Source organism: Teleopsis dalmanni, chromosome 2 (genome assembly GCF_002237135.1).
Source record: "Teleopsis dalmanni isolate 2A chromosome 2, ASM223713v2, whole genome shotgun sequence".
Taxonomy (NCBI): domain Eukaryota; kingdom Metazoa; phylum Arthropoda; class Insecta; order Diptera; family Diopsidae; genus Teleopsis; species Teleopsis dalmanni.
The window spans coordinates 112072328-112088389 of record NC_051847.1 but is presented as its reverse complement, the minus strand read 5'-3'; the positions used below and the strand labels follow the sequence as shown (position 1 = coordinate 112088389).

The 16062-nt window shown below is 31.3% G+C and overlaps 1 protein-coding gene across 3 annotated transcripts; it reads right to left on the bottom strand.

The window, feature by feature from the left end:
- Positions 1 to 7790: 7790 nt before the first annotated feature.
- On the bottom strand, positions 7791 to 15444 carry LOC119685860 (protein winged eye). 3 transcript variants are annotated; one of them, XM_038100257.1, is made up of 10 exons: positions 14071 to 15444; positions 13864 to 14004; positions 13491 to 13643; positions 13254 to 13370; positions 10158 to 13159; positions 9821 to 10052; positions 8662 to 9230; positions 8433 to 8609; positions 8212 to 8373; positions 7791 to 8094 (listed from the first exon to the last, which is right to left on the bottom strand). In XM_038100257.1, the coding sequence occupies exons 1-10, from the start codon at positions 14567 to 14569 to the stop codon at positions 7852 to 7854; spliced, it is 5295 nt and encodes a 1764-aa protein (XP_037956185.1). In that variant the 5' UTR covers positions 14570 to 15444; the 3' UTR covers positions 7791 to 7851. The 3 variants fall into 3 exon arrangements, with proteins under 3 accessions (XP_037956185.1, XP_037956186.1, XP_037956187.1); XM_038100258.1 differs by having other exon boundaries at positions 8662 to 9200; XM_038100259.1 differs by having other exon boundaries at positions 10158 to 13126.
- Positions 15445 to 16062: the final 618 nt, after the last annotated feature.

Genomic DNA, 16062 nt, shown 5'->3' with positions numbered 1-16062 from the left:
AAACATTTAATATCTTTCCAGTATTCTTGAAAATAAATTGCTTTCTATTCTAAAAAAATAATTTTATGATTCAATCGATGTATTAATCCTCATAACAACCTTATCACCAAGCGACCATAATAAAATAAAGGTAGAGTAAATTTTACAAAAATGTAGTTACCTTTCTTACTTCCTTATGCAAATTATATTTTAAATTAATTATGAATATTTATCCACCTATTGGATTTTGAAAAGAATTATTTTATTTTATTCCATGTGTGTGTAAAAATATCTTGTTTATGAATGAATGCAAATCAAAATAAAAGAATATACCTTGAAAATTATATTAGAAGTTGAAAGATAGAGGTTTTTTCAATTATAAATAACGTTAGAATAATTTAATATCCGTTACACATATTTTCTCAATAGATCTTATTGAAAATACATGAACAAAAATTTTTCACAGACATTTGCAAATCCAAATATATTTAAAATATTTTTCGATTTTTTTCTGTTATTTCTTCCACTTAACATAAACTTGATTAGTTAACTAAGCTAACCTGTTTTTTAAATATGACTTTTCGGATTAAGGCTTTAATTCCAGCTACTAGTGAGTACATTTCTACCATTTGCTACATATATATATGTAGCTATATTTTCCCACTGCAATTCTACTATCCTTTCGTTAAATAACCTATATATGAGTTAAATAAAATAGCGTTTTTAGTTAAACAACGATAAATATAAATGGGAAATAACCGTTGGGGTTTAGGATCGCAGTGATCGACTGTTGGAAATTTCCAAATTTACAGGCCTTCCACGAAGAATCTAATTTATAACACAAAAATAGAAGTAGCAAAAGATTCTATACTGTAAGACAAAATAATATATATCTATCTCACTCAATTACAGTCCTTGAAGATAAAAATACCACGCAGCACCTTCAACCTTCCCCCCAACTTTCAGAACACAATAGATATTTTTAAATTATCTCTGATGCGAAATTCAAGAGGTGAACTTAGGAACTACACAAATATAAAACCATACCAATATGCTGTTCTGGATAAAATGGTAACAGTTATCTCACAAGGTGATGCCTTGCACACTAGAATAATATACAGGTAAACGGGGATATTATGAGCTGACTTTAATTGATTCTGGAATGGACAATGTGGAATGTTATTTGTCTGTTTTTGCGTTTTGAATACGTTGACAACTTTCGTAACAGAAACACGCCTTCCTTATCCAGCAAGAACAAAGATCAAAGTATAAATAAATGCTAAACATTTGCCCCGAAGAAATTACCGGGGCACTGTCTGTAATTTGGCACATTATCGAAACTCTTTTCAACAGGGTAAAATGTAATGGTGGCTAAGCTGTTCGTAAGGGAGTATTTACTAAATTTAACAAGCCTAAAAGGAATGAAGGCAAAGTCGGAAGACCGTGACAGAATTACATACATACAGACTTAAAAAAATTTTAAATTTCCAAAAAATACTGATCTAGGATTCGACAATCAGCGACACCACTCTGCACAGTTGCATACATTTTTCACCTTTAAATTGATAGAGTGGCAACCTGAGTGTGAGTTTCGATTGTAGATAAGGGCGCCTTAATAATCATGCCTCGTACTATTAACGCGGTGTTAAAACCGGTAGAATAAAAAGTAATACATTTATTTAAAAATCTATAATAAAATTTAAAAAATGACAATAAATAAAACAATAAATAAAAATAATAAAAATTCATTCAACAAAACTTCGAGAACTTTTAATTTCTTCCTGTTGATTCCAAAACTAGAGATAGTAATCTAATTTTAAAAAAAGTTCTCAGTTTTGATTAACTTACGCTTTCAATAAAAATGTCCAATCTGGTCATCAGATCTATATTGTCCGCTCCTGCAAATATTATATTATATAACAGCTTTCATATTTTATAGTACAAATACTTTCAAAATAAATAGGCTCTATCCAACATCGAAAAGAATAAAATCTGGGTAATGTTCGGAATGTACCAGGATAAGGGTATATTACCGACGGTGAGCGCCACACACACAGTTATAAGGAAGCCCTTAATCAAAGAGTCTCTAACCTAGTACCATTTATTTCATCAACACGAGCCAATTAAAATCGGAGATAATGGAATTTGGAGAGTTTTTCTCTCTTGATTCATGATATTCTTTACGTCAATTAAGAAGCAAATTAAAAACAATCTCACATCAACAAGGGTGTGATATTGCATCATATACCATGATCTTGATATGCGTAGGTGAAAAGTACTATAGTACGCTTATCTATACCAGGGTTCATTAAAAAGTCAAAACCATGTATGTTATTTAGCACTACAATATTATACTAGGTGGATTGATAAATATCCGGCCTAAGTAATAAAAACGTTTTTTTTTGGAAAATTATATGTTATACTTCAATAAAATTCTTTTTTAGCTCGTCACAACGAGTCCAACGATCTTTTAACATTTGGATATCTCTTAAATAATACGATTCATCAATTCCTCCAAAATATACCTGTTTCTCAATCCACTTCAATATTTGATTCAAATGTTTTCTTGGAGCCACCTTTTCAAGTTTGGAAAGGTTTGGACAAGTTATAGTCACTGATGGCACTGATGACAATTCAAGCAATTCGTACCGTAATTCATTTAATTTTGCCATGGTTTTGATTGGCGTGTGAACAGGTGCGTTATCCAGCAAAAACAAACGTTTTTTCTTCAACAAATATTGTCATTTTTTCTTGAATTCCTCATTCAATAAACTCAATACTCGTAATATACAATAGTAATCTAATGCTATTGTTTTTCCTTTTTCCAAATAATCTAAAACCAAAACTTTTCCAGCGGATTGCTGAGTTCGTGGTTGTTTGGAAACACCACCCCCGGGCTCTATCCATTCTATGGCTTGTTGTTTTCCCACAGGTGTGATGTAAGGGATCCCTGTCTGATAATTATCACTGCTCGATGCTCACACGCAGCTAGATTGTGCATAAGCATTTTCAAACAGTGTTTTAAATGTCGAAGTCGTTGTCGTTATCATTTTTGATCAATTAGAAGCAAACGCTGCACCCATTTTGTCGGAAGCACTTTCATACCCAAATATTCATGTAAAATATTCGATACACGTTCATATGATATGCTTGTCATCTCTGCTATCTTACGCAATTAAATTTTTGGATCATCTAACACAATATAATGGATTTGTTCAAATTTTTTTCAGTCGTGACCTCTTTTAGACCACCCTGACGCTCTTCATCAAAAACATAAAATATATAATTTTTTGGTTATAACTAAACAAAACATCCAAATTATACAAAGTCAATGCTACTATTATTGTTTTGAATTACAATATTTTAAATTTCGCTTTAATATATTTTCAAGGAAAGTTTTCTTTATTTTATATACAAAAGAAACTAATTAATGTATTTCGATATTAAAACATGTCCTTGAAAACAATTACAAAACAATTTTGCATATAGACAACCTTATATGGAGTATAGCTCCAATTAGGTCACCCATTGGGAACGGAGTTGTAAATATGTGACAAATAACTATTTAGAATGTTCCCATTTAGTAGATATTGTGGTTTATATTTACTAGTTTGCGATGAAATTGGTATAATCGCAAGGTCTCTCTAGTCTTAGAAGCAAAGTGGAAAGTTTGTATATCATAAATGTTCAGGCACTTGAGAAAGATATTCATGAATTTTGTACTCATTGATATGTGAAGATTTTATATCCTAATTGTTCTTGGACTTTCAAATCAAAACGAGCTTCTGCAATCAATTGCAGCTCGGAATAAGATAAGCCTTTACTGGGTTCCGGGTCACAGGGGACTTTTAGGAAATGAAAAAGCTGATGAGCTAGCCAGAACTGCATCAAAATCTGCTTTTATAGGCCCTCAACCCTTTTGTGGAATAAACTGTACCAATACAAAACAGATGATCAGGGAAATGGAAAATCATATGCGGCTGGAGTACTGGGTAAACTTACCAGGACTCAGACAAAACAAAGCACTGATAACACCGTACTCCTACAAAGACATTCTTAAATTTAAAGACATTCGAAATGTAATTTAAGGTTGTTAACGGGTTTCATTACAGGGCATTATGTTCTGAAATATCACCTTCATAAACTACAATTATCTGCTAACTCGGAATGCAGATTATGCCTCGAAGATGAGGAAACGAACATGCACATTCTTTGTAGCTGTCCAGCTTTAATAACGCAATGAAGAAACCTGTTATTATTATTATTATTATTATTATTATTATTATTATCCTAATTGTTCAGTAACTTAAGGAAGGTATTCATTGATTTTGTTGCACAATGCAACAGGGTCATTGACAGATAAGAAAATTGTACAATCATCTGCATGCGTAATGACTCTAATGCTTGAAATAAATTCGTAAAAAAACACTGCCGTGTGGGACTCCTTGTTTCAATTTCATGATCTGGGATATTTTCCGCTTTAAATCAAAAAAGATGTGCGTATGAGATAGCTACTGATCCATCATTTTATTAAGTCGAAGATAGATGTCTTTGAGCAAAAGTATGTGGAAGACTGTATCAAATGGCGTAGCAACTAATATTTTGCGCATACAGGACATATTTGGTTAGTGATGGTATTAAGACACTTTCAGAAACTATTTTAATGAATGAATAAGTGTCGATATCTGTTCAAGAATCAATGACTACAAAACCTAGGTACTGGAAATATAAGAAAGACCTGCTTATATGATGCATATGACCCCCGCGCTTTCCTTTAGCCTCATAAGGAAATTTTTTTGCTCGTATTACCTGCGTTAAGTGTGATGTGCGAGCCAAACGAAGTATTTAAAATATCAGTTAAGACTGAAATACCAAGAGTACCAAGAGAATAATTAAGTATAGATATGCCATCCAGATCCAATGCTTTTGATGCCTTGATGTATAATCTCATTAATCAAATCATTAGTGAACATTTCTATTTGCGAATCTCATAGAAAGCAAAGGCATTGCGAACGAAAAGTCTGCAAAATTATTTCACACCATACACTGTATCATAGGTAGAAATACTATTTAAATTTATCGCCTTATTGTTGTGACGTAATAGAGTAGTTAAACAATTTGGAGATCATTATTATACAAATGGTCTCTCTTATTATCACGACGATGGTTGTCCACCATGTTCTAAGTTTCGGTGTTAAGGGTTTTTATTCGTAGATTGAATGGAGATAGTAAACCACTAGAGAATGTCAAATCTGAGGACACCACAGCTCAGTTGGGAAATTGGTGATTTATATTTTTTAACACAACTCCAAGTACCGGGTAAGCCCATTTCAGAATGGATTTTAGAAAATATAGCTATTTTGTGAAACCTATTTTACTACGATATATACTAATTTTAGCTTGCAAATTTGTACATGACAAAGTGGCGTGTCCATTCGTTCTTTGTATAGTCAATGAAAAAAAATGAAAAAATTACCTTACTGCACTAATATAGTTGTCAGATTGCCGTACCCGGGTAATTGGATTCGCGCCCATATAAATTTTTTTACCACATAATTATTCTTTCAACAGATTATGAAGTGCAGATTTTAAATTCTGTTGTTCACCCAAGTGCTAATATACAAGTCTTAATATATAACTCACATTTATCATATACAAAATATAATAATGCATACATAATAATTTGCTGAAACAATTATGTATTAAAACAAACAATGGCATCCAATTCCTACGAATATTTCTAATTGTAATCTTAACGACATATTATCACGGTTTGTTTACTCTGGGTTTTTGAATTTTCACTGAAAAGAGTCGTGGGAAATAAATATATTTATATTTGTTCAAAAAAAATATTTTTTTATATATTAGGTGTACCGGTATGAAATGAGTGTTTTTTGGTGAAAATAAAACACTAATTATCAATAAGAAAGTAAAAAACATTTTATTCAAAGTATTGGCCATTGCTTTCTACACATTTTGACCACCTTTCTGGCAATTTGTGGATACCACGCCAAAAAAATTGTTCGTCTTTTAAAACAAACCAACCAGACACTCAATTTTCGACCTCCTCGTAGGAATCAAAGTGCTGCTCAGCCAATGCGTGTCCCATCGATGAAAACAAATGGTAATCGGAAGGAGCCAAGTCTGGTGAATACGGCGGGTGGGGTAGCAGCTCCCAGCCAAGTGTTTTAATTGCATCCTGAACCCGTTTTTCTTTGTGTGCAGGTGCATTGTCATGGAGCAGAATTACCTTGCCGTGTCTTCTGGCCCATTCTGGTCGTTTTTCGATCAATGCATAGTTCAAATTTATCATTTGTTGTTCATAGCGACCAGCATTGACGGTTTTACCAGGTTTTAGGAGCTCGTGGTACACCACACCTTTCTGGTCCCACCAAACACACAGCATTGTCTTCTTGCCGAATCGATCTGGTTTTGCAGTCGATGTTGATGGTTGTCCCGGATTAACCCATGATTTTTTCCGTTTAGGATTCTTAAAATAAATCCATTTTTCATCGCCAGTAACAATCCGATGCAAAACCGATTTTCTTTCGTGTCTTTGAAGCAAAATTTCACAAGTGTTTTTTCGGTTTTCCATCTGTCTTTCATTCAATTCATGTGGCACCCATTTTCCACACTTTTGGATCTTTCCCATAGCTTTTAAACGGTCAGAAATTGTTTGTTGTGCAACATTTAACATTTCTGCCATTTGCTTTTGACCCAAAGTGTCATCTCCATCCAATATCGTTTGCAATTCGGCGTCTTCAAACTTTTTTGGCGGTCTTCCACGTTCTTCATTTCTCACATCAAAATCATTATTTCTGAACCGTTGAAACCATCTTTTGCATGTTGCTTCTGATAGAGCATGATCACCATATGCCTCGACAAGCATTCGATGCGACTCTGCACCACTTTTCTTCAAATGAAAACAAAAAATTAATGCTTTCCGCAAATCATCACTTTCTGGTACAAAATTCGATACGGTGAAAAAATATGATGTTGTCTGTTCAATGACTTGATGTATACTAAATATATTTCACACATGTCATAGCAAACAAACAAAAAAAAAAAAATAGAGAAACATTTGGATCTTTACGCTCACTTCATACCGGTACACCTGCTAAAATCAACAGTTTATAATCAAAAATCAACATACTATAATAAAACATCAATTTAAAGCCAGAATATATTGAGGTTTTCTTTAATGTGAACTTTGTAGGTTCTGATAAAGACTGACAAAAAATTACCATTCGAATGACCTACTCAAATCCGATGTACCACATCGCAGGTAACTTGGTTAAGTTGTTATACTATACTAAGTATATAACAAAAAGTCATATGTAGCACATTTGTCCATCATTATTTATTTATCACAATAAATTGTTACAGTACAGTAATAGTGTGAGTTAAGTTTTGTATGAAATGTTTATATTAGTAATATTTTTCACACTTCACACGAATAAGTCTAAAATTTTCTTTATTTCATTTATATTTAACATAGAAAAAAATATTTTTATTCATAATTCTCTTCGTTCTCACCATATATGTATATAGATAGCATTTTATATAATTTCGAAATTGAATTTACATACAAATAAATGATCATTTATATATATATATATATAAATAATATAATATAATATGTAATTAAAATATATATAAATATATTATAATATAATTATAATATATAATAACATCTATATTATATACTTTATAATATATAATTGGTTTAAATGGTATACAATATGTATAATGCACACCATATGTATAATATATAATACCTTTATAATAAATATATATATATATTTATACACTATATAAAATTTTAATGAATGTATGTATGCATACATTATTTATATATTTATTTTCAAATTTTTATACTTCTGTAGTAGTTTGCTCTTCTAGAGTTGGAATATCGTCTTGTAGTTTCAGGACTTGTAACCTTGGGTTATAATAACCTGCTAAGTAATATGTATCATTGTTATCATATATTGATTGATATTGCTTTGAATCAGCGCCAAATTTTAAGAAATAACGCTGAAATGGAAGAACTTCACAATGATGTGAAATAGTTTGCACATCGTTTTCATCTTCATGTGGTGATTCAAATAAAGCACCCTGCAATTCAAATTATAATATAAATAACATAAAAAAATAAATGAAATTTAAAAATCTATTCAGTGTTTTTTAAGCTCAACGTAGATTACATTAAATATTTGCTTTCAATTGTCTTACCGGAAAAGTTAAATTAGGACATCCTATAGTTTCTTCAGGATGATAAAACCAACGCACTCGCACAATCTTATTACTAGATGTAGTTTCCCACATTGATTCAATCCGTCCTATATATGGCCTATCCGGTCTTCCAGTCGACAAAAATACTGCACAATCCCCAACCTTTAAAATATTTTGTGAAAAAAATATTTTTTTACTGAATTAAATTTATATGCACGTACAGTAATTGTTTCCTTTCCTCGTTTAATAGCTTTATAAAACTGTTTTCTAGCTCTCCCTTTAACACCAGCTTTTCGATATGCCTTACCCATCCAACCCCAAAGTTGACGTTCAGGTAAAAAAGCAGCAATTTTACTCCCTTTCGAATTATTATGCTCTACTTCATCCTCACCCTTAACCTAAAAATCTTTATTTATTTCTAAACGTGAAAAGATATAAATATTTACTTACCTCATCAGAAATTTCTGACATCAAGTTAGATGCAGATTCCTCGTCTAAATCCAAATTAACGTTTTTAACTTTAATTGCACCACTAGTTAGCAAAACTCCTGTCTCATCGGTAGGTTTTTTTGTGTTACACGTTTCATTTAAGCTATCAAATCCAATTTCCTCTGTACATATCTCAACCGCTTCAATTTCGTAATTTGCATCATTGACTTCTACTTTATCGTTTTCAACAATGGGCAATCCTTTACGATGATGTTTTTTATGTTTCTTGCGTTTTTTACGTTTATGATGTTTACGTTTAGATTCACTGCCATCAGCAGGATTGTTGATGTTTGTTGGAAGAATATTATTCGATATTGCAACTTCTGTTGTGTTTTTATTATGTTTTTTCTCCACACGCTTTGAAATCTTGTCAAAGGTCGGTTGATGCACTGTACGAGTTGGAGGAGTTGATCTAGAATTTTTTTCTGCCATCAAGGAAAATTCTTCTCGCTGTTGTACTTCTATTGAAGCAGATTTCATATTGGTTTTTTTCTGTTTACCTAGAGAGTATAGGGGATTATCGTTGTACTCTAAAGGAATGTAATAGAAAAAATTATAATAAAAATAAATTATAATGTAAAATGTATTCGCGTGGCTAATATATAACAGACAACTACAAACAATTTTCGCTTTATAAACTTTAGGTATAAAATTTACATATTTTTAACACTGTGTTCCAATGCTAATCATTTTTGACTGAAATTACCGAAGCAATTATAAATTTAAGCTAAAAATAAGCTATAAAAATTATATTCCATAATTTATTTTAAAAATAAAGACAAATATAAAATACCAAAAAGCTTAAATGTTCGCGAGATTTACTTTTTACTTGTTAATAAAACATAAAAAATTATATTAAATATAAAAAAACCAGCAAAACAATTAAAAACTAAAGACATAAAAGCTAAGACTTTCATTTTTTATATAATTTTTTTATATATATTAATGGTATTCAAGATCTTGTATAACTATCTCAGTAACCAAGTGGATAAAAATAAAAAATACACTTTGTTAAAGTGTGTTTTATTATTAATGATCCTTATGTACTTTTTACTAAGTTATTTGGTCACCGAGTTCATTGCTAAAGATTGTGAATATTCCTATTGTTTTTATCGCTTACCAACAATTGGATAATCGCTTAATAAGAATCGAATATTTTGCAAGCGGATCCTGCCGCTATCTCCATCATCGAATTCAACACTTACAAAGTCTTTCATTGTTTCATTATCGTCAGAAGACTCAGGTTCAATAGCACGACCTGGGTATAAACAACGATATTGTTGACTCCAATATGCACATAAACGTGTACCAATAGGCACACTTTCCATATTTTTTGGTGTTACTTCCAAAATCTATTATATATAAAATCATATATTAAAATAATTATATTTGAATAATTATGTTATTAGTATTATATGTATTATATATTTAAAGAAGTTTAATTTAAATATACTCACAGTATCCTTAAATATTTCTTCACGTGACATTATATGTGACTTATTACCACGCTCTCCATCTAATGTAATTGCATAAACATCTGGTGGCTGTAATGGTTTCATAATTCCAGCATAAAAAAGGCCGCCCATATCAGTTAACACTCGTGTTTCTTTCTGATATAAGTGTTCATTAGTTAATATAAGTTCTTTATCCTTTTGATGAGTTTTTCGTGTAAAATCTCCCACAGTCTGCACGTTTATAATTCTAGATTCTTCGGATTTATTTAGGTGTGCAGAACAAACGGATGATGTCATTTTCATTAGTTTACGTTCTTTGTATGCGGGAACTGTTATAAGGTTTGTTTTAGATCCTGATAAAGAGTGCTTTTTAACCAGCCCCAAACACAAATTTCTATTGTCAAGAGCTGTAGATAACGCACTCGGTTCTAATCGCACTGGTTTATATGTACATGGTGAAACTATAGAAACTTTTTCACCAGTTTCGTCATTAAAATCAACATCAGGTGGTGGAAATTGTGCAACTGTTTGATTTGATTTCTCAGTAAAACGCAAAAATGACGGATTCAATAAAGTAGAACTATTACTTAAACCACTTGAAGTGGAAAATTTTCCAAACTTATAATCAGAAAGAGGCAATACTGATGTGAGTAAGTTACCATTTGCATTATTTGAATTTATTGGCAAGCCATTTTGATTTCCAAGTAAAAGTGCAGACGCTTGAACCTGCTGTTGTTGAAACTGATTTGCAATCAATTTTGAACATTTTTTCTTTTTTCTATTTTTAGTAATTTCTTCTAGTTTACGTTTTTTTTTACGATATTGCCGCGTTATGTCAGCCAATCGCATCCGCATATTCGATTCCATAATGTTGAAAATTTCCTTCGGATTTGGCCATTTATAACCTTTACATTTTGGATTCACAGAACTGAATGCACTTTTTAGTTCCTCTTGCAACTGTTCATCATTAAAGTCCAAATCATTTGACAACTCCTTATTATATCTTCGTTTTTCTTTTGAGTATTTCTTTTTACTTTTCTTAGTACATCGCGTTGATTTTTTACCTATCATTAAATTGTTTTGATTTAATTTCAATGATTTGGAATGTTTATGCTTTCTACGTTTAGATGACTCAGTAACGCTGCTAACCAAATTGCTACACGTTAAAGGTAATTCTATATCTTCTAATGAAGGAAAAGCATGATCTAAACTTGACGATAACGTTTCTTTAGCTAACGAAAATGTAGACAAATCATCAGTATTTTTATTCTCATTGCTTTTAAACGTCTTATTACTTTGTGACAAAAATAGTTCACTATTACTATTTTGTACCTCTTCTTGTAATCGTTGCTCTGCAAGTGAACAAAGAAGATTTAAACCACCTAATGGTTCAACTGTCGAGGATTGAAGTTGACTTTTGTGCAAGTTTATTGTTTGGTTTATAGTACATGGGATGTCAAACTCATTGACTTGTTGTGTTACTGCGGTATTTTTAATTAATAATTGCTTTTTAAAATTATAGTCTGAATGTTCAATTGGTTCTTGCTTGACACGAACATTGCTATTGCTTTTAGCCAATGAACTTGTACTTATATTTGACAAAAGTTCGAGTCCGGTTAGATCTTCTGTTGAGTTCCGATCTACATGAGAAGTTTCACATTCTATTGTATTTTGGGGAACTGCTTGTATGTCTTCGCATATAGAAGTTTTCTCTGAATGATTTAAATCCGTTTGAAAAGATTGTTCATAAGAACTATGTTCGATTCTATATTTGTCTGCTTCGCTACTATGGCACTTAGTTCTTACTGCTGTTTCCACTTGATTATTAGAAATATTAATATATTCAGCATTTGATTTTGTTAACTCCAATGGCTGCTGTTCACATATATCTTGTTCATGAGACACGCTCGGAAGAGAATTATAGGAATCAGACGCTGGTATCGTTGAAATAGAATTTGTTATTTGTACAGTCATATGCGGACATGAAGAATTTTCATCCTCACTACATATTGGTGTATCAGTTTGTATGTTCACATCTTGCGTTTGTGGTGTTAGGCTTGTTATCGGTTGTTTGCTTGTTTGATTTACTTTTGTAATATTAACTACATGTTGTTGTAGGGTCTCATTGTTCTCATCTAAATGACTTTTCGAAGTGATATTTGTTTCGTTTAATGAAGTTGATGATCCATTTGATGTTATGGATAAATTTAACAAAGATGATGTTGGTTCAGGCTGGTAAAGAAGTTGAGATTGTGTTGCTGGGATTCCCACCGTTTCCGTTGTTTCTGATGTTGGAGGAGTAGGTAAACGTACCAAGTTTAGAGCTTGAGAGTTACTATTTTGTAAGTTTATTAAAGTGGTTGAATTCGATATAGAAGCACTTTTGTTTTCTCGTTCAATATCTATGCCTGCATGTGGTTGTTCAACTAAGTGGTGCAGTGGCGTAGATGACGAGAATGTTGAAGTTGTTTTTGTAGCGGTAGTCATAAACTCAGAAACGCCATGAAAATCTTCAATTTTCATATTTGGTGGAACAATCAGAGATGATTGAGGTGTTATTGGAATTGGTACAGGCATATGTTGCTTTTGTTGCTTTTGGGAATCAATTGGTGGTAGTGCCGATATAGCAGAAGACATACCTAAAATACGATTATTGATACTGTTGCTGTTACTTGTACCAGCTGATCCCGTTACAGAGAAAGCTGACGAACCAATACTTAAATTATTTGAACTCATACTGCTATTATTTGTTTGTGGATTATGCTGACACAATGTAGCTGCTGCGGCAGCTGCAGCTGTTAAATAATTAGATCCAAATAATTGCAATGATGCAGCATAGGGCTGTCCTTGTAAAGTTGTAGCTGTTGATGGAAATATAAAATTTTGAGGAGATGTGATAGCTGTAGCTGCAGATGTGTTATTGTGGGCCCATGATGGCCAAACTAAGGCCGCCGCTGCTTGTTGAAATGGATCTGTGGGTGTATAGAGTGGAAAATTCGATATACCTTTGTAGTTTAGATTAATAAACAGAAAAAAGGATATAAGACCCATTATTTTTGGAATGATTATTTCGTAAATGTTTATTTTATAATATAATACCTAAAGTAGCAGCGGTTGCGGGCACAAGTACAACTTGTCCTCGGCTTGTATCACGTGAATACTGTAACCCAACAGTTGCTGGTGACATAGAAATAACTGATTCAAGTGGAAGGGCACCTATAAGTAAAAAAATTAGTGTGTATATTGTTAGATAATAAAATATTTATAAAAAAATTACACATTTAATGTTTTTTTAGTAAAATCTATATCAATAATTACTACAAATAAAAATCTTACTTGGATATTGCCAAAAAGATTGATTAATTGATTGTGCACGATTAATATTTTGAACTCCTCCTGAATTCATTCCGAGTTCTTCTGGAGATGATCCTGACATTAAATCGCCACTTCCTGTAAAGTATAAGTTATTGCAACTTGAAGTTACTCCACCTAAAAGAATAACAAAATCTTATAATTGAAAACTACTAACATATTTAAAACAGTTTTATATATGTTTCGCCATTGAACATTCGCCATTTTTAATTGTTATTATTTGTTTTTTATTTATTACCAAATAATAATATATAATCATACTCAAAACATATTACATTTATTATAACAAAATACATTTAAAAAAGTTTCAAATTAAAGAAAATAATATTTATTTTACCGAAATCGGCGACACGAATTCCAAAACAGTTTATGTCTTTATTTATCGATTGTTGCATAGAAATTGTTGATGAATTACTTAATGTCGAAGATTCTTGCGGACGTTTGCGAGCCACTGCAATACCAATGGGAACTGGGTTACCTGAAAAATAATTTCACGTATTACATACTTATATGCATTTTTGCTTAAATAATTAAAAATGCATACTTGATCCCAGACCGCATGGCGTTGTAGTTAATGTTGCTACTGGTCCTTTACCTACATCAATAACTTTTGGAGAAGATGCTTCAATTTTTACTAACGTTGTTAAAGTTGACGACATTGTTTTGGAACTTGAAGCCGTTATTGATGATGTAGCACTACTACCAATATTAGTTGCTGTTCTTACAGAAGATGTTGATGTTTGTTGCTGCTGATGACAATTATTTGAAGTAGTAACTTCAGAAACTTGACAAGGCTCCCTTTTTATATGAACAAAAGTATAACTGGATGTAGAATTTGTTCTTTGATGATGATGAGTGGAATGGGAATTGCCTAAGGGCATTGAAGCAACTAAATGCGGTGAAGCTGTTGCAAAAGGATCTAATTGTAATGACGTTGTTGGGGAAGGTAAAATAAAAGTTGACGATGGATTGGATCGCTCAAAGTTATCAACAGGAACGGATGAAGTTAGTGTATCCGCACTGGATGCATTAAAAGTGGCCATTACACTGACACGAACTAGTTATATATAATGTTTTTGGGATTTATGTTTATGTGAAATCAACATATCTAATTCTTGTCGCCAAAATTTTGAAGGCCGCCGACAATAAAATTGCGACGCAAATCATTTGTACCCATAATTGTGAAAAACATCAAATATATTATTAAAAGCATTTTCACTTGTTTTTTTTAATACACGCGTCTCATTACATTTATTTTTTTATTAAATAAAAGTGACATAATACCGCCACAGGAGAATAAATGTCTTTTAAATATTTAAAATTTAGTTTTCATTAAATCTTGAATCTACATATTAAGAGCCACAATTTAACATATCAAAAATGTAATTCTGTAGTATACTTCTATCGCTGCGCTTTTTTTGTCCTTTCACACTTTAATATATTTTCTTTGATGAACCAACTTGCTGTTAACACAAAAATAAAATAAGACTAAATCAAGTTTTCACTTTTGCTTTGGTTAAGTGTTTCCAGATAAAGCAGAATCCAACCTAAACTTAACAACAATAAATGCAGCGCTGAGAAACATTCAAGCAGTTTAAAGGTTATCAGCTGATTTTGATTTACACTGAGGCGAGTGGCAACTATTTGTAAAAATATGTTATAGGAAATTTAACACCTCGCATCGTTCACGTTTCTATTTATGTTGTTTTAAGACTCTTCGATAACATGCGTAAACAATCTTTCCTTTACCTCAGTTTTGGCACAGTAAAAACAGTTTAACTGCCATTTTAATAAGGAACTACCCTTAAAAACTTCACATTGCCTTAAAATTACTTTTAAGATTAGAGTGCCACCTATTAACTAATTACAATCTTGTATTGTTATTGAAATTTTCGTTAAAAACTGTTTTAATTATCCTAGTATACATTTGTGTTGCAAAGTCTGCTTAATATATTTTTCTAAGTATGCATATGTATGATATATAACGATTAAAACATAAAAATTGTAACCTTCTTATCAAAGCCTACTGGAACAATATACGCTGAACAATCTCAAATAACGATATATGTATAAAATGAGCTATTTATAAGTTTAATTTATTAAGAGATAAGAATAGCTGTAATTTTTTCTTTCAGAGTTGTAAAAAAACAACTTTAAATTTCATTTAAACATATTGGCATTACTTTTAAAGTTGTTAAATGCTTTATTCATATATATGTACATATATATACATATATATGTATGTATGTTTCTTGTTGTTTTGTGTACAATATGCAATATTAAAATAGGAAACACTAAAGGTTAATTTAAAGTTAAATTTAAATTTAAGTAAAAGAAAACAAAATGAATAATAAAAATTTTTATCCTATATATTTAAATTAATTTATTTAATTAAGCATTTAAATTTATTAATAAATGAAATAATTATATAATTTTAACGGATGATTGGAATTTCGCAACATATTTCCAATGAACATTCACAATAGATTGATTTTTGGATTTGGCTGCACTAAAACTTTAGACGTAAAATTTTTTG

What these genes read in the sequence shown, in the direction of transcription:
- LOC119685860 (XM_038100257.1), bottom strand. Translation starts at nt 14,569, where the DNA reads ATGGCCACTTTTAATGCATCCAGTGCGGATACACTAACTTCATCCGTT. An exon ending in AATTCGTGTCGCCGATTTCG is followed by an intron (nt 13,644 to 13,863) that starts GTAAAATAAATA and finishes TTATTCTTTTAG; the next exon opens with GTGGAGTAACTTCAAGTTGC. An exon ending in GAGGAAAGGAAACAATTACT is followed by an intron (nt 8,374 to 8,432) that starts GTACGTGCATAT and finishes AATATTTTAAAG; the next exon opens with GTTGGGGATTGTGCAGTATT.